A 27,051-nucleotide genomic window follows, 5' to 3' on the forward strand; every position below is an offset into this window, starting at 1 on the left:
GTGTCCTTAAAGTCAAAGTGAGTCTCTGGTAGACAGCATGTAGTTGAGTCTTGTTTTTTTATCCATTCAGTCACTCTATATACTTTGGTTGGACAATTTAATCCATTTACATTTAAATTAATCATTGGTCAATAAGGACTTATTAATGTCATCTTGTTAATTGTTTTCTGGCTGTTTTATAGTTCTTTTGTTCCTTTCTTCATCTCTTGCTGTTTTCCTTTGTGCATTGAGTATTTTCAGTAGTGGTGTACTTTGATTTCCTGCTTTTTAGTTTGTCTTTACCTATTATAGATTTGGTTTTGTGGCTACCCTTATGCTTACATGAAACTTTTTTTTTTAATTTAAAAAAATTTATTTATTTATTTATTTATTTGGCTGCACTGGGTCTTTAGTTGGGGCATGCAGGATCTTCATTGCAGGGGATGGGATCTTCATTGCAGCTTGCAGGATCTTTTTAGTTGTGGCATGTGGAATCTTTAGTTGTGGCATGCGGGCTCTTAGTTGCAGCATGCAGGATCTAGTTCCCTGACCAGGGGTCGAACCTGGGCCCCCTGCATTGGTAGCATGGAATCTTAACTGCTGGACCACCAGGGAAGTCCCTAAATGAAACTTCTTATAGACAGGTTTAAGAGTCTATGTTAAGTGATAACAACTTAATTTCAATTGCATGTAAAAACTCTACCCTTTTATTCCCTCCTCCACATCTTATTATTTTTATGTCACAATTTACGTGTTCTTATGCTGTGTATCCATTAACAGATTATTGTAGCTATAGCTATTTTTAATACTTCTGCCCTTTTACCTTTATGCTGGAGTTTAATATTAGCACCCACCATGTTACAGTATTGGAGTATTCTGAATTTGATTATATATTTTTCTAGTGTGTTTTGTATTTTCATATATATTTTCATGTTACTAATTAACATTCTTCCATTTCATGAAGTTCTTGAAGAACTCCTTTCCACGTTTCTTGTAAGGAAGGCGTAGTTACGGTGAACTCCCTCAGCTTTTGTGTGTCTAAGAGTCTTTATCTTTCCTTTATTTCTGAAGGATGACTTTGCTGGGTAGTGTATTCTTGGCTGGCAGGTTTTTTTCTTTCAGCACTTTGAATGTATCATCCCACTCTTTTGTGGCCTATAAAGTTTTTGCTGAGAAAGCAGCTGATAGCTTTATGGGGATTTCCTTGTAAGTGACAAGCTTCTGTTCTCTTGCTGCTCTCCAGATTCTCTCTTTGTCTTTGATTTTAGACAGCATTATTATAATATATCTTGGGGAAATCATTTGGGGTTGAAATTTTGGGGTGACCAGTTAGCTTCATGAACTTGGATGTCTAATTCCCTCCTGTTTTGGGAAGTTCTCAGCCATTATTCTTTAAGTAAGTTTTCTTTTTTTTTTTTTTTTCCTTGTTCTCTCAGTTTATTTTATTTTTCTTTGAATTTTATTTATTTATTTATTTTATACATCAGGTTCTTATTACTTATCTATTTTATACATATTAGTGTATATATGCCAATCCCAGTCTCCCAATTCAGAAAATATGGAACGCTTCACAAATTTACGTGTCATCCTTGCGCAGGGGCCATGCTAATCTTCTCTGTATGGTTCCAATTTTAGTATATGTGCTGCCAAAGCGAGCACAAGTAAGTTTTCTTTCCCTTTCTCCCTCTCTTCCCCTTCGGGGACTCTAATAATGCATCAATTGTTTCTTTTAAGGATGCCCCGTAAGTTCTGTAGGCTTCATTTCATTCCTTTTAATTTGTTTTCTTTTTGTTCCTCTGACTGGATAATTTCAAATGATCTGTCTTTGAATTATTGATTGATGCTTTCTTCTGCTTATCCAGTCTGCTATTGAACTTCTCTGTTGAATTCTTCAGGTCAGTCATTGTATTCTTCATCTCCAAAATTTCTGTTTAGTTCTTTCTTGTGTTTTCTCTTTGTTGAACTTCTCATTTTGTTTCATATTGTTTTCCTGATTTTCTTAAATTGTTCATCTGTGTTCTCTTGTGGCTCTCTGAGCATCTCGAGAACAATTATTTTGAATTCTTTATCAGGCATTCATGTATCTTCATTTTCTTGAGGTTACTGGAAGTTTACTGTGTTCCTTCAGTGGTGTCATGGTTCCCTGATTCTTTGTGATCTCTCTAGCCTTGTATGTGAAGAAACAGTCCTTTTCAGATTTTATGGACTGACCTTGGTAAGGAAGGACCTCTACAGCATGCTGGAGCATGTTGTGACTCTAGGTCTACACATGTGGGAACTTGTGATGGTCCACGTCGGGGGGTTATGATGTCTCATCAGCTTGGGCTGCTAGGGTCCATGACATCAACAACTGCGTGGTCCTAGACAAGGACTGCAAGGGTCTGCAGTGGCTGCAAGGCCTGTTAGAGTCCTCATTGGTGCCTCCAGTTCCAGTGGCTAGGGACCAGGGCAGGCAGTGGTGGTGGCCAGAGCTGGTGATATGCAGACACTTGTCTGTGGGGGCTGGGTACAGATGCCTTGTAGTGGCACGGGCCAGGTACAGAAAAGCACATAGTGGTGGTGGTCAGGGTCAGCAGCAAGGTGCCAGGGCCAACTGTGGGTGCATTGGCAGCTGCAGGGGCCCTGGCCATCAGTGTCCACTCTGTGGCTACAGGGTCTCCCTATGGGCACAGCATAGCTGTGGAGGCCAGCAATAGGAGTTGGCCTGGGGACAGGCAAGTGCATAGGTGGAAGGTCTAGCTGCAGGTGAGTTGAGCAGGACAGGCCAGTGTCAGGAGACAGGGCTGGTTCCAGGCCCACAAGCCACTGTAGGGCCCCTGGCTATTGGCATTCACTCCTGTGCCTGCAGGATCTCCTCAAGGGTGTGCACATAGCAGTGGAGACTAGTGATGGAAGTCAGGCCAAGCGTGTGCAGGTGCACAGCTGGAGGGGCTAGCTAGCCCCAGATGTGCACAGAGTGTGTGGAGGGGTCCGCTGCCTGGGTCTAGGCTGGCATCTTGTATTCATATAGCCACAGAGGCTGGGCCTGGCTGCCCGGCTTTGGGGGTGAGGGAAGTTGAGGATGGATGCTCAGGTGGCTGGCATCTGTGATCAGGAAAACCTTTGGAGGAAGTCTCAATGGTGGACTCTGTAGGGGGTCCATGCTGGCTCTGCTGGGCATTGGTTCCTTCAGTGGCAAAAGCTGCTGGTGTCCTCTGCAGAGCAGGTCACTGGGAACCACGGTCGCTCCGCTATGTGGCTAATACTGGTAGCCCTGCTTTTCTTCCTTGTCCCTAGCTATCTCTATATGTCTCAGCTTTTTCAGTTTCTGGGTGGGGTGAGACCAAAGTGAGTCCCTTGTGTGGTGCCCTAAGCAGCTGATAAAGCTCTCACTCTCCCTTTCCCAGCGAGGGGAGCTCTTCAAGCTGGGGAGCTCCCTCCTGGTGCTGAGCAGGGTTCGCCTGGGGGCTGGGATGATGCAGGCAACATGATTCTGTTCTTCCTTCCTTTTTTGTGTGGTTATTCTCAGGTGTTTTGTTCTACTGTGTTGCTGAAGTTTCTTAAGTGGACTCTGAACTCTCTCAGAGCCATTTTTGTTTGTGGATAGCTGTCTAATTGTTGGTCTTTGTCGGGGGCTGGAGGGTGGTGTCTCCTACTCTGCCACGATGGTCATGTCACTCAGCATAATCTTTCTTAACGGTAATTTTGCACCGCTTCTAAAAATAAGACACATACTCTAGCATGCTTTTAAAAATATCTTATTACAGATTTAATACAGACTGATTGTAAGAAATTTAAAACTACAGAAAAGTAAAAAGAAGAAAATGAAGCCATCTGCAATCTTAATACTCAAAAATAACTACTGTTAACCAGTCGGTACACTTTCCTTTTAGTCTTTTTTAAATGCTCATATTAAAATATAAATTTTACGTAGTTCATACAGATCTTAATTTTCAAATGAAACAATGTGAATTTTCTGAAGTGGCAAAATGTTCTTCACAAACTTTATTTTAAAGACTGCAAACTTATTTATTATATACGACCATTAAATATTATTTTTTACACACATCTGATTACGTCAATTCCCCATTGCTCTCAGGTTTAAGTACAAACTTGGCATGGCCTACGAGACTGTTCTTAAACTTTCCCTTCCCTTGTCTCATGCTTCTTTTTCCTCCTTTATGTTCTAGACTGAGGGCATACTCAGTCAGTTTCCATGTATCATATTCTCTCTCACTTCCAGGACTCTGTCCATGCTGATCATTCTAACACATTATTATTCTTTTTCCTCTCCATCACTTACTTCTACCCACTTGTGCTCCCACTCATGTTTTCTAATTAACACCTACTAATCTCTGATGGAAGGAGAAGGTATAGACAGAAGAAAAGAGGGAAGCCTCTGATCAAGCCCTTAGAACAGAATAGAGTTCATAAGTAGACCCATGCATGTATCGTCAACTGATTTTGATTAGAGAGAGAAGGTAATTAAATGAAGAAACGACAGTCTTTTCAACAAACGGTACTAGAACAGCACGGTATTTTTATAGAAAGGAAGAATTTCAACCTTTACCTCACACCATACATAAAAATTAACTCAAAATAAATCATGGACCAAAATGTAAACATTTAAACTACAAAACTTCTAGCTAAAAACAGAATATAATCTTTGAGATTTTGGAGTCAGCAAATAATTCTTAGATAGGACACAAAAGCATGAGTCATAAGAGAAAAAAATTCGTAAAATGAACTTCACTGAAATTAAAATCTGCTCTCTTGAGCACCATTTAAAAAATGAAAGACAAGCCGTAAAGTGGGGAAAAAATTTTACAATACATGTAAGTGACCCGGGCCTTATCTAGAATATAGAGAACTCTTGTATCTCAGTAATAAGAAAACAGCCCATAAAAAATAAGCAAAAGATTTAAACAAACACTTTACAAAAAATATATGCAAATGGCCCATGAACACATGAGATGTTAAACATCGTTAGTCATCAGGGAAATGAAAATTATAACCACAATGAGATATCACAAAACATCTATTAGAATGACTAAAAAAGATGGGCAATGACGAGTGTGGTGAGGTGTGGAGTGACTAGAACTCTGATGACTGGTGAGGAGAATGTAAGATGGTACAACCACTTTGGAAACAACTTGGCATTTCTCATACATTTAAAGATCCACTTTATGACCCAGCAGTTCAATCCGAAGTATTTATCCAAGTGAAATGAAAATATATGTCCACACAAAGACTGGTACATGAATGTGCATAGCAGTTTTCTTTGTAGAAACCCCAAACTGGAAGCATCCCAAATGTCTATCAACAGGCAGATGGCTTCCATACCGCTCACTAATAAAAAGGAATGAACCACTGATAGATGAAATAACATAGATAAATCTCAGAAGCATGCTGAGCAAAATAAGTCAGAAAAAAAGAAAATATAATATACAATCCCATTAATATAAAACTCTAGGAAAAATTTAAAGTATAATAACAGAAAGTGTATCAGTGGTTGTCTAGGATCAGGGTGGTTGTGGGGATTGATTGGAAGGGGCATAAGGGTACCTTTGGGGGTGAGGGACATGTTCTATATCTTACTTGTGGTAGTGGTTGCTACAGAGATGTATATATTTGTCAGAATTCATTAAACTGTACACTTAAGATGTGTACCTTTTATTATCTGTAAATTATACATCAATAAATTTGATTTTTAAAAAGTGTGTCCATTGCTATTGAGAAGTTTGGTAAGTCAAGGACAGAGAAGGGACTATTGCAAATGGCAATATTAAAAGTCATGGGTGACTTAATTAAGAATAGTTTCAATGAAGGGATGAAGACCAAAACCTGACTGAAGCAGGTTGAAGAGAGAATGGTGGTTGAGACAGTGGAAATACAGCTGTACATAATTCTTTCAAGGATTTTTGCTATGAACGGAAGCAGAGAAATTGGGTGGTACTTGAGAGGCATGTGGGAGTCAAGGGAAAGATTGGGGCAGAAAGTCAAGGGAAAGTTATTAAGGCGTAACTGTATGCCGATGGGAATGATCCAGTAAAGAGAGTGAGATTGATGATGCAGGAGAAAAAGAAAGTATTGCCGGAGAAAGTTGTTGAGAAGGCGAGAGCATGTGGGATATTAAGCACAAGAGAAGATACTTACCTCTCATAGGAGCTGGTGTGCACTGTCCACTGTAACAGGAGAGAAGGCAGGTTAAGTGGGTACAGATGCATGGAGATTGGTAGATTTGCTGGTGGGAGAGTGAAGGATTGCTCATCTGATGGCTGGTTTTTCTCAGTGAATTAAGAATGAGTGGGGTAGAAGGTGGAGGCTTAAGGAGGGAGATTAAGGTCCGAAACAGTCTCTGGAGAGAGAGAGAGAATTCACTAGAAAATATAGCACAACTGGTTGAGATGACTGCCCACTGGAGAATTTTTAATCATTCATTCAAAGGGAAACCAATGAGCAAATGTGTGTGGCTTTCTCTAGCAGTGCTCAGCTTATGGGCTGCAGGCATGTAGAACACAGAATCTTGCACTGAACTAAGGTTGACACTTTGCAGGTGATTATGCAGAAAAAGCTGGGCAGAGGTTCTAGTGTGGTTGCAAGGGAGTGGTTATATAGTGGACCATAGAATCTAAGGTAGGTAACAAGGGAATGATGGCAAGAAGGGTGTGATGGATGGAGAAGTGGTCAGATCAATAGCTTGCAGGCTCTGCCGGGATCAGAGAATTGCTAGAATGGGAGTAAATGAGCTGAAAGGCTAAGAGATGGTAGTCCAGGAGTGTGAAGCTTGAAATCAAGCTTTGAGATTGGGTTCAATTCTTTAGATGATGAGGGTTAAGGTATGACAATGGAAATGATGGCTGAGGGGGAGGTGGAAGTCAGAGACCTGACAAGTCCAAGGCATTTGAAATCAGTAAGCATGATGACAGGAGTAGAGATAGAAAGGAGGGCAAGTGAGCCAGGACTAGAGGTACGAGTAAATGAGAGTGAGTGACCAAGTAGGACTCAGTAGGTGACAACCACACGGAAGGGGAGCAGTTGTGAAGTCTGATGGCTGGCTTGTCTTTATTCTGAACCGCTAAATACTAATTTCCCCCTTTATATAGTTTTGAAGGTGGAGAGAAGGAAGGAAAACAAAATAGATTGTATACACATTCTTAAAGTGTTGAATTTTCCTCTCTATTTTATTGATTTCAAGTCTACCTTGAATCACCTAATCATGTTTTGCTGGATGAGTAAAGTTTGAGAGCTCTCTGCTGATGGGATTAAAAGTGTTTGGAAGGATTTTCTTGATGATAACCTGATGCAAACAGCCATTTACAGCACTGTGAATGCAATTGCTACTGAAGGGATTAAATAACAGCTGAACCTTATTAACTATGTTATATGTGGCCCAAAGATCCAACTTTTTTTTTAATTAATTAATTTATTTTTAGCTGCGTTGGGTCTTCTTTGCTGCGCAAGGGCTTTCTCTAGTTGCGGTGAGCAGGGGCTACTCTTTGTTGCGGTGAGCGGGCTTCTCTTTTTGGTGGCTTCTCTTGTTGCTGAGCACGGGGTCTAGGTGCGCGGGCTTCAGTAGTTATGGCATGCGGGCTCAGTAGTTGTGGCTCACGGGCTCTAGAGCGCAGGCTCAGTAGTTGTGGTACATGGGCTTAGTTGCTCCGTGGCGTGTGGCATCTTCCTGGACCAGGGATGGAACCTATGTCCCCTGCATCGGCAGGCGGATTCTCAACCACTGCCCCACCAGGGAAGCCTGATCCAACTATTTTTATTCAGAGTTATGCCAAGACCCCATTTACTGTGTGGGGCAGACACTCGTGCCCAGCACCCTCATTTCTACTTGTGGTATCACTCAAATTTAAAAAATCTATTATTAATAAATATATTAAAAACAATTACCTACCGTGTTGAATACCTACCATGTGCCAGACACTTGGCTAGCTATAATATTAATATCAATATTAACATTAATTGAATCTTATTATGTTCCAGGCATTTATGCTTTGACTGTGTAATCTAATTTACTCTTCACAGTAGCCAGATAAAGGGTTAAAGCTAAGATGAAGAGATTATGGTTCAAAAATTCTTGCCTAAGATCTCATAGTTATTAAAACTGAATACAAGTGGGGTTCAAAAGTCTGAAGTTGACTCTGAGGTTTCTGCATGAACACTATGTCCTATTTGCCCTACAACGATCCTTACTACATGCAGAGGTGAATGGTCCCCATGAATGGTATCACCCAGTGGAGGGAGGTAGACCTCTCAACAAATAGGTACAAGACCACAGTGGGTGCTAGGAGGAGGGCTCGAATTATGTAATAAGTGGTGAGCTCAAGAGCCATATCAAAGGAAAAATTTTCAGCATTTAGCAGATTGACTAGTTGCCTGGCTACAGTAACAGCCTCCTAGGTGGTGGGCTCCTGTCACCAGGCCTTTCCTTCCATACCATTCTGAATATCACTGCTAGAGGTCATCTTCCTAAAACACCTGTGCACTTGCTCAGTTTTTCCTGTGTCGTTGTATCCAAACATCTGCACTTAGCTTTTAATTCCCATGCTTTTTTTTTTTTTTCCTTTTTTTTCTGGGTGGTGGGAAAACAGGTGATTTTAATTTTCTTTTTTTAAACATCTTTATTGGAATATAATTGCTTTACAATGTTATGTTAGTTTCTGCTGTTATAACAAAGTGAATTAGCTATAGGTATACATATATCCCTGTATACAAAAATAAACTCAAAATGGATTAAAGACCTAAATGTAAGGCCAGACACTATAAAACTCTTAGAGGAAAACATAGGCAGAACATTCGATGACATAAATCACAGCAAGACCCTTTTTTGACCCACCTCCTAGAGAAATGGAAATAAAAACAAAAATAAACAAATGGGACCTAATGAAAAGCTTTTGCACAGCAAAGGAAACCATAAACAAGACGAAAAGACAACCCTCAGAATGGGAGAAAATATTTGCAAATGAAGCAACTGACAAAGGATTAATCTCCCATGCTTTTTAATGAAGTTATTTCTAAGAACTCTAAGAACTCCAGCAGGAGTAAACATGTGTGGGGATTTCTGTCCCAGACTCCCTCTGTCCCAATTCCTCTGAGGAATTGCCCTCTTTGCTGAGCCCATACCCACCTCTCCCCATGGTCCCCGCCTCCATGGCAGGAAACAGGCCACCAGCATTTGACAAGTATGCCTTTCCTACAGGAGAGGCCGAACTCTTTCTCAGTTCAGTTTCAATGCTAAAACCCTAGGTTGGGACTTTTCATTCGAGTTGGGTAGAGACCCCTGAAAAAATGAATCACAGCCAACAGCAGGCGGTAAGAGGGTGGGAGGGTGCGGGCACATCCTCCTCTGTATCCACAATACAAGGAGCATTGTGTCCAAACATGGAGAGAGAGAAAGCAAGAGAATGCTAGAGCAAGCATGGTTTCTTTGTTAAGTATGTTAACATTTGGGGAATCTGGGAAGAGGCATAAGATTTATCTTCTAAGATATCGGAAAATTCTTTGAACTATTTTTAAACCTTTCTATAAGTCTGAAATTAGTCCAAAACAAATGTTTAGCAAATTTTGTGATATGTGTGGGTTTTTTTTTTTTTTTAACCAGAATAAAAATGTAAAATAAAATAAAATACAAGTGGTATCTGGGAGGGGACGGTCAGCTTCAGTTTCCATGGTGCGTGTCACTCCCACTGCCCTGCACTTGATTTTGCACAGGTACCTTGACGAGCTAGCCTCGCGAAGGTGTTTCAAGGGATGTGCAGTTAGAATGACCTGACTGGGGAGGATATTGAGCACAGGGTCTAGGGATTTTGATGTTATTTTATATCAGCAAACAGGTCATTGGTGGTTTTGAACAGTGCAGCAATATTATTTTGAAAGAGAACTCTACGTGGAGGACAATTTGGAAGTGGAGTGACCTCAGGGAGACTTAACTAAGAACAATGGAAAAGGAAAGGAGAAATGTGAGCTAAATTTTAAAGGAAGAATTGACAAATTTGGCTACTGCTGGTGATACCATTGATGGAAATGGGGGACACTGGATATGTTTGAAGATACGTAAACATAGAGAGCTACAGAGCATTATAAATAGTGCCAGAGAAAAAGTAGAGGGACTTCCCTGGTGGTCCAGTGCTTAAGACTCCACACTTCCACTGCAGGGGGCACGGGTTCAATCCTTGGTCGGGGAACTAAGATCTCTGCATGCTGCGTGGCGCAGCCAAAAAAAAAAATAAGAAAAAACAAATAAATCTAAACTGAGCAAAAGAAAAAAAAAAAGGAGAATCACCTTATGAAAAAAAGGCATGGATAAAATCATAAGATGGGTAAATATTTATGTAATGGGGGGGATTTCTAAATATGACATCAAACAGAAACCTTGGACTATAAATTTTTTAAAAATTTATTTATTTATTTGGCTGCACCGGGTCTTAGTTGCAGTACGCAGGATCTTTTAGTTGCAGCATGCAGAATCTAGTTCCCTGACCAGGGATTGAACCCGGGCCCCCTGCATTGGGAGCATGGAGTCTTAACCACTGGACCACCAGGAAAGTCCCAAACTGTAAAATTTTAAATTGTATAGATTTTTTAAACCCCCCCACACAAATTAAAAAGTAAATGAATGACCTGAGAATAAACTTTGCAATGTACATTTATATATCTATTTAAGATATATTCTCAATATCAGTAAATCCATAGTAAAAGACAAGCTCCCAATTATGAAATTGGTTAAAGGCAGCCAATTTACAAAAGAAAACACACATATGGCTGAAGGAAGGAAGGAAGGGAGGGAGGGAGGGAGAAAAGAAGGTAGTTCAGTCATTAACAGTCAGATAATTAAATTAGAAAAGCTACTGTGTTCCACCCATCAAATTGCAAAGATTCAAAAATGATAGTAAGCTGGGGAGTTTGGGAAGTTATGCGAAGAAACAGGCAGTCACATACGTGATTGGTGGGTGCAGAAGTCTTTCTGGAAGAAATATACATACCTATTGTCCAGCACTTTCCTTTCTAGAAATTAATCCAGAGTAAGTAATCATAAGTGTATACAGTAACTTATCTACAAGAATATTCATTAAAAGTGTTTAAAATAATAAAATTTATTGCAAATGAAGCAACTGACAAAGGATTAATCTCCAAAATTTACAAGCAGCTCATGCAGCTCAATATCAAAAAAACAAACAACCCAATCCAAAAATGGGCAGAAGACCTAAATAGACATTTCTCCAAAGAAGATATACAGATTGCCAACAAACACATGAAAGAAGGCTCAACATCATTAATCATTAGAGAAATGCAAATCAAAACTACAATGAGGTATCATCTCACACCGGTCAGAATGGCCATCATCAAAAAATCTACAAACAATAAATGCTGGAGAGGGTGTGGAGAAAAGGGAACCCTCTTGCACTGTTGGTGGGAATGTAAATTGATACAGCCACTATGGAGAACAGTATGGAGGTTCCTTAAAAAACTAAAAATAGAACTACCATACGACCCAGCAATCCCACTACCAGGCATATACCCTGAGAAAACCATAATTCAAAAAAAGTCATGTACCAAAATGTTCATTGCAGCTCTATTTACAGTAGCCAGGACACGGAAGCAACCTAAGTGTCCACCAACAGATGAATGGATAAAGAAGATGTGGCACATATATACAATGGAATATTACTCAGGCATAAAAAGAAACGAAATTGAGTTATTTGTAGTGAGGTGGATGGACCTAGAGTCTGTCATACAGAGTGAAGTAAGTCAGAAAGAGAAAAACAAATACCATATGCTAACACATATATATGGAATCTAAAAAAAAAAAAAAAGGTCACGAAGAACCTAGGGGCAAGACGGGAATAAAGATGCAGACCTACTAGAGAATGGACTTGAGGATACGGGGAGGGGGAAGGGTAAGCTGGGACAAAGTAAGAGAGTGGCATGGACATATATACACTACCAAACGTAAAATAGATAGCTAGTGGGAAGCAGCCTCATAGCACAGGGAGATCAGCTCGGTGCTTTGTGACCACCTAGAGGGGTGGGATAGGGAGGGTGGGAGGGAGGGAGACGCAAGAGGGAAGAGATATGGGGACATATGTATAACTGATTCACTTTGTTATAAAGCAGAAGCTAACACACCATTGTAAAGCAATTATACTCCAATAAAGATGTTAAAAAAATAAATAAATAAAATAAAATAATAAAATTTAAAACAACCTAAATGTATAAATTAGGGGATTACTTAGATAACTTATGGTAATAAAATGCTCAGTAGCCATTATAAATGTTATTATAGATGTATGTCATAAGGATGAAGAGTTATTCAGTAAAAAGAAAAAGAGAAGAACAAAAATCATGTATATTATAATATCATTCTTGTTAAAAAATTCAAAGATAAAAATCTGGAAGTACATGTATCAAAATAATATTAATAAAGTTGTTTGTGAAGGCCAGGTATGGAAATTATTTCTTTCCTTCATGTTTTCTTACTGTATTTTCTAATGTTCGTACAAATAGTTTTATTACTTTTATAATCTTTTTAAATATACTTTTTTAGTTTAGCAATCTTAGATTTATAGGAAAGTTGAAAAGATAATAGATCCCTACATCCTTTGCCCAATTTCATCTATTGTTGTTGCTTTATTGAGATATAATTCACACACCATACAAGTCACCTATTTAAAGTATACAATTCAGTAGTTCTTAATATATTCACAGAGTTGTACAATCATCACCATACTCAATTTTAGAACATTTTCGTCACTTCAAAATTAAATCTTATACCCATTGGCAGTCCCCATTTTCCCTCAGCATAGACAACCAATACTCTACTTTTTGTCTCTATAGATTTGACTATTCTGAACATTTCACATTAAAGAAGTTATACAGTATGTAGCCTTTTGTGACTGATGATGTTTTCAAGGTATGTCCATGTTGCAGCATGTTTAAGGACTTCATTCCTTTTGATTGCTGAATAATATTCCATTGTAGGGAGATACCATAATTATTTTTCTATTCATCAGTGGAAGGACACTTGGGTTGTTTCCACTTTTTGGCTATTATGAATAATACTGCTATGAACATTAGTGTACAAGTTTTTGTGTGGACATGTGTTTTCAGTTCTTTTGGATGTATACCTAGGAGCAGAATTGCTGGGTCCTATGGTAACTCTATGTTTAACGTTTTGAGGAACTGCCAGAATGTTTTCCAAAGGCACTACACCATTTTACCTCCCCACAGCGGTGTATGACGTTTCCAATTTCTTTCTTTTTTTTTTTTTTTTTTGTAACAAATTCAATAAAGACTGCTTTATTGCTGCACGACAGTCATGAAACTCAGCTGCACAGGGACCTTACCACACCACGCAGAGGCTGGTTCACGGGACCTTGTGATCCTGTTAATGGGCCTCTCTGTTGTAATTAACACAGGCCGCAGGGACCAAAAGTTCCCCTCGGCCCTTCTGAAAATGTTCGGGAATGGTAGTGCAGGAAGGTAATACACACTTTCTGCATTTCTGCCCTGCAGTGCAGCAGTTGTTGCTGTTGGGAGTCACTGTGCTAATTCTCTTAGGTCACTTTTCCCTTTAGTTGTTCTGACTACCTCCAAGCGCTCCATGGCTGCACGCTTGTCTCACTGGAAAATGCACAGCCCCAATTCTGTGCAGGGACGACGCAAAGCAGAGTGTGATGCATCTCTCTGGAGCATCAAATTTATTAACTAGAATTGGAAGAACCAAGGAGTTCTTGGAACAAGAACTATCCCCCTCCCCCACCAACACGGAAGACAGAAGAGTAGGGGAGGGGAGACGTGCCCCAGGAATGACAGTCCAGTCTCTCAAGTTTCACCCAGGTGGGGGTTGAGGGGCAGACCTGCAGCCACGGTGGCCTCGCTTTCGGTCGCCCGGGCTGCTCCGGACCATCCTCTGAGCTGGCCAGGGTCTTGGATACGATGCTTCTGAAGGCCGTGCAGAGAACACACTCCTCTTCCCCTGCACCGAGCCCCAGGGAGCGCGGCGGCCTTACCTTCCTGCCTCGGTCATCCATGGGGTTCACATGGGCTCACTTTATTATGACGCCTCATGCTGGGCAGCTTGCAACAAAGATGTTTCAAAATAAAGTTCCAGATTCTCCCAGCCACCCCTTGCTTTTTCTGGCTCTGGCCAGAGACAGTGGATGAGGACACACTCTCAGGCTGCCCAGCGTGGGAGGACCTTCCAGTGTTGGACACACCCAGGGGGCAGCTGCTTCCCTCTGGGGCTCCAATCCTGCTGCTGCTGGAGGTGGATGTCCCAGTGCCACACTGGGGGGCTGGGCTGGGGGTGGCAGTCCTCGCCTCCAGGCTGGGTGGGGGACAGGCAGACTCACCGGTCTTCTGCCCTGCCTGCTGGTCTTCCTGCAGCTGCACATTTTTTCTGTGGTAGAGCCACCTGGTTTGCAGGGAGGACACCACAGGGCTTGGAGAAGGCTCAAGTTCACTGCCACAGAGGTCCCCGCAAGAGAAGGGCTTCAGAGTTATGATGGAGACCTCCACCTTGGGTTTCTTGGAGCTCACACTGCCTGTCCCAGTGTCCTGGATCTGGTCGCAAGTCAAGCCCGGAGTCTTCACCATTGTCACCTCCAGGTCCTCTTCACAGGGTGGCTGGAGTGGCTCCTTCTGGCCCATGTTGACCCATGGATGCCTCATGAGGTCAGGTAAGGTGCCTCTGTCACTGGGGTTGAGGGCAATCATTTTTTGTAACAGATCCCTTATCTTCAAAGACAGATAAGGTGGGATGGGGTATTGCCCTTGTAGGATTTGCTTCCGCAGCTCCTGGAAGTCTTTTCCCACAAAGGGCTGGGACCCAGTTACCATGGTGTACAGCACTACTCCCAAGCTCCACACGTCCACCGCAGGGCCGCTGTAGCTCTGCCCCAGGAAGAGTTCCGGGGCAGCATAAGGGCGTGTGCCGCAGATCGTGTCCAGTTGGACAATGTCATCACACTTGTTGCTGAGGCCAAAGTCTGTAAGTTTGATATTCATGTTGGAATCAAAGAGGAGGCTCAGTGGCTTCAGGTCCCGGTGCACGATGCCCCTCTGGTGGCAGTGCTGCAGGGCGGAGACCAGCTGCTGGAACGCGCCTCGGGCCTGCGCCTCTGTCATACGGCCATGGGTCTTCAAATAGCGGGACATGTCCCCCCCACTGAGGTACTCCATCACCACGAAAAATGTCTCCTCTGTGTCAATCACCCCCAGCAGTTTTACAATATTGAGGTGATTCAGAGCCTTCAGACTGCACACTTCCCGGAAAAGTGCCTGGACACTTGAGAAGCTCTGATGCCTTTTCTTTATGACCTTCACAGCCACCTGTGTCCCAGTCAGAATGTGCCGGGCCAACTTCACTTTACCGAAGGTGCCTTCACCAATGGTGTGGAGGATCTCGAAGTCATCAATATGAGCCTTCTTGCCAGCAGATTTGGCTGTGAGGCCCTGCATCCTGGTGATCTGCTAACTACACTGACTGACAGCACTACCGAGCAACGCTAACTACGCTAACTAACAATGCTAACTGTACTAACAGGGCTAAGTATGCTGTCTCTACTAACAACGCTAACTACGCTAACTGTACCAACAGCTCTAACTAGTACTAACTACACTAACTATGCTAATCAAGTATTAACTATACCAACAATACTCACTATGCTAACTGTAGAAAGAACAATGACACAAATAAAAAAGAGTAGAGAAAAGAGAAACGAAAATCAACAAAATGGCAGAACCAAGGAAAACACAAGCTAACTGTAGGTCCAAGGCCGTCAGGTCACCAAAAGCAGCTTCCTGGGCTCTAAGGACCAAAAACCTGGGCCCACCTTTCTCTTTCATAGGGCTTTGTGAAGTACATCACAATGGTGCACTCTGAGGTCAGAGCAAGAAATGGACCATCACCGCTGGGGATACACCACAGTGGTTTTCTCACTTTTTGAGTTCAAGGCCCCTTTACACTTAGGAAAAAGGATCCCAAAGAAATTTTTCTTTATGTGTGTTATTAGATATTGGTATTCACTTTGTTATAAATAAAAATCTGCAGGATACTTCAGTGGCCTTTTTATTTCTAGTTTGAAAATGTGTAATAATTTTAGAGACCTCATAATGTCTACACTTGAAATGTTCAATTCCTTTTCCTTAAATTCTGGTCTCAAAATAACGTTACAACTTAACTGACTTCACGATACTATACAAAATGTTCTGTTGCATAAGACATGATACGGTACATTATGAAAGTCTATGAAGCTGAGAGAAGGTTTGCCAGGAAGGTCATTGAGCAGATTTCTCATCAGGAGCCTCGGAGGCCAGATGGCATGACTCAATGTACTTGAAGTGTTGAAGGAAAGAAACCGTCAACCAAGAATCCTATATCTAGCAAAACTTTCCTTCCAAAATGAGGGAGAAATCAAGACGTTCCCAGTTAATCAAGAGTTGAGAGAGTTCTTAACCACCAGACCCGCCTGCCACAGGGAGTTCTTCAGGTTGCAGTCAAGGACCCTGGACAGTAGCTCAAAGCCTTATGAAGAAATAAAGACCCCTGGTAAAAGTAGACAGACGGGCGACGAGAAAAGCTAGTACTGTTGTAACTTTGGTTTGTAGCTCCACTTTTTGTCTTCTATTTGATTTAAGAGACTAATATATAATAAAACACACACATACAAATCAAAAAAAAAAAAAGATCACCTCTTCACCTAGAAAAGTTACTTCACCCCCACTTTAGCCTAACTTTGGGAATTCCCATCAACAACATTCTTCTTTCCACTGTAGGAAGCAACGCTGCCAGAAGCTATGGCAAGCAGAGCCTCTTCTAAAATGCCTTTGATGACTGCAGCAACATGGATGCAACTAGAGATTATTAAGTGAAGTAAGTCAGAAAGAGAAAGACAAATACCATGTGATACCACTTACATGTGGAATCTAAAGTATGGCACAAATGAACCTATCTATGAAACAGCAACAGACTCACAGACATAGAGAACAGACTTGTGGTTGCCAAGGAGGAGGGGGGTGGGAGAGGGAAGGGCTGGGAGTGTGGCATTAGCAGATGTAAACTATTATATATAGGAGGGATAAACAACAAGGTCCTACTCTACAGCACAGGGAACTAGAGTCAATACCCCGTGATAAACTGTAATGGAAAAGAATATAAAAAAAGAATGTCTATATGTGTATAACTGAGTCACTTTGCCATACAGCAGATTGGCACAAGATTGTAAATCAACTATACGTCAATAAAAACAATAAAATAAAAGAAAAAATGCCTCTGATGACGTACACAGCCCCTGCTCCTGCTGACTACCTCTCTGCAGCACCCAACACTGTGAAACCCCGCCCCCAGCTGAGGTCACTCCAGTCCTGTGTCTCCTTCCTTTGTCCTCTGTCTCCCACCAGTGTTTCTCTAACAGAAACACAAAGAACTGCTGTGTTTTCACTCAGTCTCACTGCTCACGTTCCCACGCTTGATTTGGGCATCAGACCTGCAAGAGTTCAAAACTTACTGGGTGGTAGAACTGCCATTTCTCTGCCTGTCTCTCAATATAAAGAACTTCTCTGAAATTCTGAATTCACTGGTCTGGTCATCCATTCACCAGCAAGTATCTAGGTACTGGGGTTAAGAGCTAGGAATGAGATACAGTTGTTAGTAAAGAAACAACAAACCCCAAATGGAGTCACTTGTGCTAAGTCCCACGTCAGCAAACCAAGACTTAATAGCTAACCTAATTGCAGTTTCAGCCTCTCTCAGGAATGGGACCTTTCACCAATAGATCTGGAATTACCTGGTCAGCACTAGAGGGGTGACCCCCCACCTTCCCCCAAAAGGAAGGTGACCCTGCCTGAAACAATCCACTCTTAGCTAGAAACTTCCCTTTTCTGCCCCCTCCTGCCTGTAAAGTTCTTGCATTTTTTACAGCTCCGCAGAGCTCCTTTCTACTTGCTCAATGGGATGCTGCCCGATTCATAAATCATTGAATAAAGCCAATTCGATCTTCAAATTTACTCAGTTAGAATTTTATGTTTTTAATACAGTGATGAGCAAAACAAATAAAAAGAGAGGCATCAAACTCTTCAGAGAGTGTATCCCATTATCCCTCACACTCTTGGAAGCCTGGGTCAGCAGAAATGGAGGAGAGCCAGTGACAAGAAAAAGCCTCTTGAAAACCAAATCAGAGGTCCTGAAATACTACAGACTTACTTGTACAAGTGGGTGGGAACAAGCAGAGAGTAGCAGTTGTTTATTACTGTACACTGTAATCGAGGGAAACATTTGGAGTTCAAGAATAGAGATTTAAAGATGAGATGCTAAAATTCATAACAACTTGTCCAAAACAGGCCAGAAAACCTTAAGTTTTCGCCTTGTTTAAAAGAAGTCCTAAGTAAAGGGAAAACCAAATATTATGAAAAATTTTGGAGACATCTCACACACCAACCTTCCCTTTATTTGAATTACTTCATTATCATTACTTTAGAGTTATGTACACTCATAAAAGTTCATTTATTCTGAGTTGAGAAGTCCATTTTATCATCATGTGTATTGTGCTTACATTTTAAAATCAGAAACAACTTCCCCAAGATAAAACTGATTCTTCATCTCTTTTGGTTTTACTATTCCAAAATAGATTAGGTGACTTGGGGTATTATTTTCACCCTATGTTGATTTGCCTACCTTGTAAAGGAGCAAGGAACTTTTCCTTCAACCCTTATTTTCCTAGTGATTTGTTTAAAATGAAAGGTAAATATGTGTTTGTGGGCATATAAGTGTGTGTGTGTACAATCATTTTTATATAGAGATTTATTATCTCTCAATTTATTTTGTACAAGAGGTTTGTCTCAGAAAATCAGTGTCTTCTTTTTTTTTTTTTTTTTTTCACGATTCATATCTTTAATACTCTCTGAGAGGCAAGTGAAAAGCAACAATGGATTTTTAAAAGGACCATGTCTGACACATATCTGACAACACTGAGAGTGGGGGAGGAGGGAAGTTAACCAGCTAGCACAGTGCCTTGCATGTAGTAAGCACTGCAACATTTGTTAAATTGCAATGACTTGAAGTTGAAGATCATGATATATATATATATATATATATTTTAGATTTTTAGAAATTTCATGTAATGTCTGAAACATTTATATTAACATATTTCCATAAAAATAACCCAATGAAAGTTTAGTATTAGTTGTTTTGTTTGTTTGTTTTTTTATACTGCAGGTTCTTATTAGGCATCAATTTTATACACATCAGTGTATACATGTCAATCCCAATCGCCCAATTCAGCACACCACCATCCCCACCCCACCGCAGTTTTCCCCCCTTGGTGTCCATATGTCCATTCTCTACATCTGTGTCTCAACTTCTGCCCTGCAAACCGGCTCATCTGTACCATTTTCCTAGGTTCCACATACATGCATTAATATACGATATTTGTTTTCCTCTTTCTGACTTACTTCACTCTGTATGACAGTCTCTAGATCCATCCACTTCTCAACAAATGACTCAATTTCGTTCCTTTTTATGGCTGAGGAATATTCCATTGTATATATGTACCACTTCTTCTTTATCCATTCGTCTGTTGATGGGCATTTAGGTTGCTTCCATGACCTGGCTATTGTAAATAGTGCTGCAATGAACATTCGGGTGCATGTGTCTTTTTGAATTACGGTTTTCTCTGGGTATATGCCCAGTAGTGGGATTGCAGGGTCATATGGTAATTCTATTTTTAGTTTTTTAAGGAACCTCCATATTGTTCTCCATAGTGGCTGTATCAATTTACATTCCCACCAACAGTGCAAGAGGGTTCCCTTTTCTCCACATCCTCTCCAGCATTTGTTGTTTGTAGATTTTCTGATGATGCCCATTCTAACAGGAGTGAGGTGATAGATACCTCATTGTAGTTTTGATTTGCATTTCTCTAATAATTAGTGATGTTGAGCATCTTTTCATGTGCTTCGTGGCCGTCTGTATGTCTTCTTTGGAGAAATGTCTATTTAGGTCTTCTGCCCATTTTTGGATTGGGGTGTTTGTTTCTTTAATATTGAGCTGAATGAGCTGTTTATATATTTTGGAGATTAATCCTTTGTCCGTTGATTCGTTTGCAAATATTTTCTCCCATTCTGAGGGTTGTCTTTTCGTCTTGTTTATGGTTTCCTTTGCTGTGCAAAAGCTTTGAAGTTTCATTAGGTCCCATTTCTTTATTTTTGTTTTTATTTCCATTACTCTAGGAGGTGGATCAAAAAAGATCTTGCTGTGATTTATGTCAAAGAGTGTTCTTCCTATGTTTTCCTCTAAGAGTTTTATAGTGTCCAGTCTTACATTTAGGTCTCTAATCCATTTTGAGTTTATTTTTGTGTATGGTGTTAGGGAGTATTCTAATTTCATTCTTTTACATGTAGCTGTCCAGTTTTCCCAGCACCACTTATTGAAGAGACTGTCTTTTCTCCATTGTATATCTTTGCCTCCTTTGTCATAGATTAGTTGACCATAGGTGCATGGGTTAATCTCTGGGCTTTCTATCTTGTTCCATTGATCTATGTTTCTGTTTTTGTGCCAGTACCATATTGTCTTGATTACTGTAGCTTTGTAGTAGAGTCTGAAGTCAGGGAGTCTGATTCCTCCAGCTCCATTTTTTTCCCTCAAGACTGCTTTGGCTATTCGGGGTCTTTTGTGTCTCCATACAAATTTTAAGATGATTTGTTCTAGCTCCGTAAAAAATGCCATTGGTAATTTGATAGGGATTGCATTGAATCTGTAGATTGCTTTGGGTAGTATACTCATTTTCACAATGTTGATTCTTCCAATCCAAGAACATGGTATATCTCTCCATCTGTTGGTATCATCTTTAATTTCTTTCATCAGTGTCTTATAGTTTTCTGCATACAGGTCTTTTGTCTCCCTAGGTAGGTTTATTCCTAGGTATGTTATTCTTTTTGTTGCAGTGGTAAATGGGAGTGTTTCCATAATTTCTCTTTCAGATTTTTCATCATTAGTGTATAGGAATGCAAGAGATTTCTGTGCATTAATTTTGTATCCTGCAACTTTACCATATTCATTAATTAGCTCTAGCAGTTTTCTGGTGGCAGTTTTAGGATTCTGTATGTATAGTATCATGTCATCCGCAAACAGTGACAGTTTTACTTCTTCTTTTCCAATTTGTATTCCTTTTATTTCTTTTTCTTCTCTGATTGCCGTGGCTAGGACTTCCAGAACTATGTTGAATAATAGTGGTGAGAGTGGACATCCTTGTCTCGTTCCTGATCTTAGAGGAAATGCTTTCAGTTTTTCACCATTGAGAATGATGTTTGCTGTGGGTTTGTCATATATGGCCTTTATTATGTTGAGGTAGGTTCCCTCTATGCCCACTTTCTGGAGAGTTTTTATCAGAAATGGGTGTTGAATTTTGTCAAAAGCTTTTTCTGCATCTATTGAGATGATCATATGGTTTTTCTTCTTCAATTTGTTAATATGGTGTATCACATTGATTGATTTGCGTATATTGAAGAATCCTTGCATCCCTGGGATAAATCCCACTTGATCGTGGTGTCTGATCCTTTTAATGTGTTGTTGGATTCTGTTTGCTAGTATTTTGTTGAGGATTTTTGCATCTATATTCATCAGTGATATTGGTCTGTAATTTTCTTTTTTGTAGTGTCTTTGTCTGGTTTTGGTATCAGGGTGATGGTGGCCTCATAGAATGAGTTTGGGAGTGTTCCTTCCTCTGCAATTTTTTGGAAGAGTTTGAGAAGGATAGGTGTTAGCTCTTCTCTAAATGTTTGATAGAATTCACCTGTGAAGCCATCTGGTCCTGGACTTTTGTTTGTTGGAAGATTTTTAATCACAGTTTCAATTTCATTACTTGTGATTGGTCTGTTCATATTTTCTGTTTCTTCCTGGTTCAGTCTTGGAAGGTTATACCTTTCTAAAAATTTGTCCGTTTCTTCCAGGTTGTCCATTTTATTGGCATAAAGTTGCTTGTAGTAGTCTCTTAGGATGCTTTGTATTTCTGCGGTGTCTGTTGTAACTTCTCCTTTTTCATTTCTGATTTTATTGATTTGAGTCCTCTCCCTCTTTTTCTTGATGAGTCTGGCTAATGGCTTATCAATTTTGTTTATCTTCTCAAAGAACCAACTTTTAGTTTTATTGATCTTTGCTATTGTTTTCTTTGTTTCTATTTCATTTATTTCTGCTCTGATCTTTATGATTTCTTTCCTTCTGCTAACTTTGGGTTTTGTTTGTTCTTCTTTCTCTAGTTTCTTTAGGTGTAAGGTTAGATTGTTTACTTGAGATTTTTCTTGTTTCTTGAGGTAGGCTTGTATAGCTATAAACTTCCCTCTTAGAACTGCTTTCGCTGCATCCCATAGGTTTTGGGTTGTCGTGTTTTCATTGTCATTTGTCTCTAGGTATTTTTTTATTTCCTCTTTGATTTCTTGAGTGATCTCTTGGTTATTTAGTAACGTATTGTTTAGCCTCCATGTGTTTGTCTTTTTTACGTTTTTTTCCCTGTAATTCATTTCTAATCTCATAGCGTTGTGGTCAGAAAAGATGGTTGATATGATTTCAATTTTCTTAAATTTACTGAGGCTTGATTTGTGACCCAAGATGTGATCTGTCCTGGAGAATGTTCCATGCGCACTTGAGAAGAACGTGTAATCTGCTGTTTTTGGATGGAATGTCCTATATATATCAATTAAATCTATCTGGTCTATTGTGTCATTTAAAGCTTCTGTTTCCTTATTTATTTTCATTTTGGATGATCTGTCCATTGGTGTAAGTGAGGTGTTAAAGTCCCCCACTATGATTGTGTTACTGTCAATTTCCTCTTTTATAGCTGTTAGCAGTTGCCTTATGTATTGAGGTGCTCCCATGTTGGGTGCATATATATTTATAATTGTTATATCTTCTCCTTGGATTGATCCCTTGATCATTATGTAGTGTCCTTCCTTGTCTCTTGTAACATTCTTTATTTTAAAGTCTATTTTATCTGATATGAGTATAGCTACTCCAGCTTTCTTTTGATTTCCATTTGCATGGAATATCTTTTTCCATCCCCTCACTTTCAGTCTGTATGTGTCCCTAGGTCTAAAGTGGGTCTCTTGTAGACAGCATATATATGGGTCTTGTTTTTGTATCCATTCAGCCAGTCTATGTCTTTTGGTTGGGGCATTTAATCCATTCACGTTTAAGGTAATTATCGATATGTATGTTCCTATGACCATTTTCTTAATTGTTTTGGGTTTGTTTTTGTAGGTCCTTTTCTTCTCTTGTGTTTCCCACTTAGAGAAGTTCCTTTAGCATTTGTTGTAGAGCTGGTTTGGTGGTGCTGAATTCTCTTAGCTTTTGCTTGTCTCTAAAGCTTTTGATTTCTCCATCAAATCTAAATGAGATCCTTGCCGGGTAGAGTAATCTTGGTTGTAGGTTCTTCCCTTTCATCACTTTAAATATATCATGCCACTCCCTTCTGGCTTGCAGAGTTTCTGCTGAGAAATCAGCTGTTAACCTTATGGGAGTTCCCTTGTATGTTATTTGTCGTTTTTCCCTTGCTGCTTTCAATAATTTTTCTTTGTCTTTAATTTTTGCCACTTTGATTACTATGTGTCTCGGCGTGTTTCTCCTTGGGTTTATTCTGTATGGGACTCTCTGCGCTTCCTGGACTTGGGTGGCTATTGCCTTTCCCATGTTAGGGAAGTTTTCGACTATAATCTCTTCAAATATTTTCTCTGGTCCTTTCTCTCTCTCTTCACCTTCTGGGACCCCTATAATGCGAATGTTGTTGCGTTTAATGTTGTCCCAGAGGTCTCTTAGGCTGTCTTCATTTCTTTTCATTCTTTTTTCTTTAGTCTGTTCCGCAGCAGTGAATTCCACCATTCTGTCTTCCAGGTCACTTATCCGTTCTTCTGCCTCAGTTATTCTGCTATTGATTCCTTCTAGTGTAGTTTTCATTTTAGTTATTGTATTTTTCATCTCCGTTTGTTTGTTCTTTAATTCTTCTAGGTCTTTGTTAATCATTTCTTGCATCTTCTCAATCTTTGCCTCCATTCTTATTCCGAGGTCCTGGATCATCTTCACTATCATTATTCTGAATTCTTTTTCTGCAAGGTTGCCTATCTCCACTTCATTTAGTTGTTTTTCTGGGGTTTTTTCTTGTTCCTTCATCTGGTACATAGCCCTCTGCCTTTTCATCTTGTCTATCTTTCTGTAACTGTGGTTTTTGGTCCACAGGCTGCAGGATTGTAGTTTTTCTTGCTTCTGCTGTCTGTCCTCTGGCGGTTGAGGCTATCTAAGAGGCTTGATGGGAGGCTCTGGTGGTGGGTAGAGCTGACTGTTGCTGCAGCGGTCAGAGTTCAGTAAAACTTTAATCCACTTGACTGTTGATGGGTGGGGCTGGGTTCCCTCCCTGTTGGTTGTTTTGCCTGAGGCAACCCAACACTGGAGCCTACCTGGGCTCTTTGGTGGGGTTAATGGCAGACTCTGAGAGGGCTCACGCCAAGGAGCACTTCCCAGAACCTCCGCTGCCAGAGTCCTTGTCCCCACAGTGAAACAGAGCACTCCCCGCCTCTGCAGGAGACCCCCCAACACCAGCAGTTGGGTCTGGTTCAGTCTCCCCCAGGGTCACTGCTCCTTCCCCTGGGTCCCGATGGGCACACTACTTTGTGTGTGCCCTCCAAGACTGGGGTCTCTGTTTCCCCCAGTCATGTCGAAGTCCTGCAATCAATTCCCACTAGGCTTCAAAGTCTGATTCTCTAGGAATTCCTCCTCCTGTTGCCGGACCCCCAGGTTGGGAAGCCTGACGTGGGGCTCAGAACCTTCACTCCAGTGGGTGGACTTCTGTGGTATAAGTGTTCGCCAGTCTGTGAGTCACTCACCCAGCAGTTATGGGATTAGATTTTACTCTGATTGCGCCCCTCCTACCGTCTCACTGTGGCTTCTCCTCTGTCCTTGGACGTGGGGTATCCTCCTTGGTGAAGTCCAGGGTCTTCCTGTCAATGATTGTCCAGCAGCCAGTTGTGATTCTGGTGCTCTCGCAAGAGGGAGAGAGAGCACGTCCTTCTACTCCACCATCTTGGTTAATCCCCCCGTTTCCAATTTCTTAATATCCTTGGCAATACTTGTTATATTGTCTTTGTTATTCTAGCCATCTTAGTGGAAAAGTGAAATGTTATCTCATCGTGGTTTGAATTTGCATTTTCCTAAGGACTCATGATGCTGAGCATCTTTTCAGGACCTTATTGGTCATTCGTATGTCTTCTTTGGAGAACTATCTATTCAGATAATTTGCCCATTTTAAAATCAGATTATTTGGTTTTTTATTGTTGAGTTACTAGCGTTCATTATATATTCTAGACACAAGTCTTTTATCAGATATATGATTTGCAAATACCTTCTCCTGTTCTGTGGGTTGTCTTTTCACTTTTTTGATGGTGCCCTTTCAGCAAAAAAGTTTTTAATTTTGATTAAGTCACATTTATCTATTTTTTGCTTTTGGTGTCATATCTACGGAACCATTGCCTAACCCAAAGGAATAATTATCTAAGAGTTTACTCAAGAAATGTAACTGTTAGCCTTTACATTTAGGTCTATGACTCATTTTGAATTAATCTTTGTGTATAGTGTGAGGGAGAGGTTCAAATTCATTCTTTTGCATGTGGATATCCAGTTGTCCCAGAACCATTTGTTGAAAAGACTATTCTTTCCCCATTGACTTGTCTTGATCCCCTTGTCAAAAATCAATAAACTATGAATGTATGGGTTTATTTCTGGACTCTCAACTCTATCCCATTGATCTAAGTAGGCATATGCCAGTACCACACAGTCTTAGTTACTGTAACTTTGTATTAAGTTTTAAAGTTGGAGAGTGTGAATCATTCAAGTTTGTTATTTTTTTTTCAAGATTGTTTTGGCAATCTAGGTCCCTTGTGTATTCTTATGTACTGTAGGGTCAGCTTCCCAATTTCTAGGGGAAAAAAAGGTAGCTGGAATTTTGATAAAGATTGCATTTTGACTCTGTGAATCAGTTTGGAGAGTCCTTCCATCTGTAATGGGTTGAATGGTGGCCCCAAAAGGATAGGTTACGTCCTAAACTCTGGAACCTGTGAATGTGGATTTTTCTGAAAAGTGACTCTTTATAGATGTAATTAAGTTAAGGGCTTCAAAATAAGATCATCTTGGATTTACAGCTAAATCCAATGACAGTTGTTCTTATAAGATAAAGGTAGAGGGAGATTTTAAGACTCAAGACACACAGGGGAGAAGACCATGTGAAGATGGAGGCAGAGATTGGAGTCATATAACCAACCCCAAACCAAAAAATGCCTGGAGCCACCAGAAGCTGGAACAGGCAAGGAAAGATTCAGAGGGAGCATATCCTTGAGGACACCTTGAGTTCAGACTTCTGACCTCCACAGCTGTGGGAGAGAATAGATTTCTATTGTTTTAGGCTACCCACTTTGTGGTAATTTGTTACAGTAGCTGTAAGAAACTAATACATAATCAAACAGCATGAAATCTTCCAACTCATGAATATGGTATGTGTTTCCACTTATTTAGGCCTTCTTTAATTTCTTTCAATGATGTTTTACAGTTTTCAATACACCCGTCTTTCACTTCTTCTGTTAAATTTATTCCTAAGGATTTTGTTCTTATCGATGCTATTATAAATAGACTTTAAATTTTTAAATTCTTGGATTGTATAGAAATACAGTTGTTTCTTGTGTCTACAACTTTGTTGAACCTGATTATTAGCTCTGATAGGTTTTTTGCATATGTGGATTTCTTGAGGTTTTATAAAAATAACACCATGACATCTGCAAATAGAAATACTTTTGCTTCTTCCTTTCTTAGCTAGATGCCTTCCTTTTTTTCTTGCCATTTTGCCCTGGCTTGAACCTCCAGTACAATGTAAAATGGACGTGGTGAGAGCATGTGCACAGCATTATGCAACTACGTGGCCCTCTAGATTCCCAGAAATATGGCAGATAATTGCAAAGCCCCACATAAATATCTTATTCCTCAACTTTTTATTTTACCCCCAGTTTTTTTGTTATCCTATTGTGTTTTGAATGAACACCAGCTCCTTTTTGCTACCTTCA

At 40.3% G+C, this 27,051-nt stretch overlaps 1 protein-coding gene and 1 non-coding gene across 2 annotated transcripts in view; one reads left to right on the forward strand and one right to left on the reverse strand.

Annotated features, from left to right (window-relative positions):
- The window catches only part of LOC137772126 (uncharacterized), a 54,907-nt gene extending 39,259 nt beyond the window's left edge, over positions 1 to 15,648 (forward strand). Inside the window, exons 3-4 of the mRNA XM_068556038.1 lie at positions 14,375 to 14,645; positions 15,294 to 15,648. Coding sequence (XP_068412139.1) covers positions 14,375 to 14,645; positions 15,294 to 15,477 — 455 coding nt within the window. The 3' untranslated portion in view covers positions 15,478 to 15,648. The remainder of the gene's footprint in view (positions 1 to 14,374; positions 14,646 to 15,293) is intronic.
- On the reverse strand, positions 1,532 to 1,638 carry LOC137772758 (U6 spliceosomal RNA). Its single transcript, XR_011075561.1, has one exon. It is a non-coding gene; the product is annotated as a U6 spliceosomal RNA (small nuclear RNA).
- Positions 15,649 to 27,051: the final 11,403 nt, after the last annotated feature.

The sequence above is a fragment of the Eschrichtius robustus genome, chromosome 11 (genome assembly GCF_028021215.1).
Source record: "Eschrichtius robustus isolate mEscRob2 chromosome 11, mEscRob2.pri, whole genome shotgun sequence".
Taxonomy (NCBI): Eukaryota; Metazoa; Chordata; class Mammalia; order Artiodactyla; family Eschrichtiidae; genus Eschrichtius; species Eschrichtius robustus.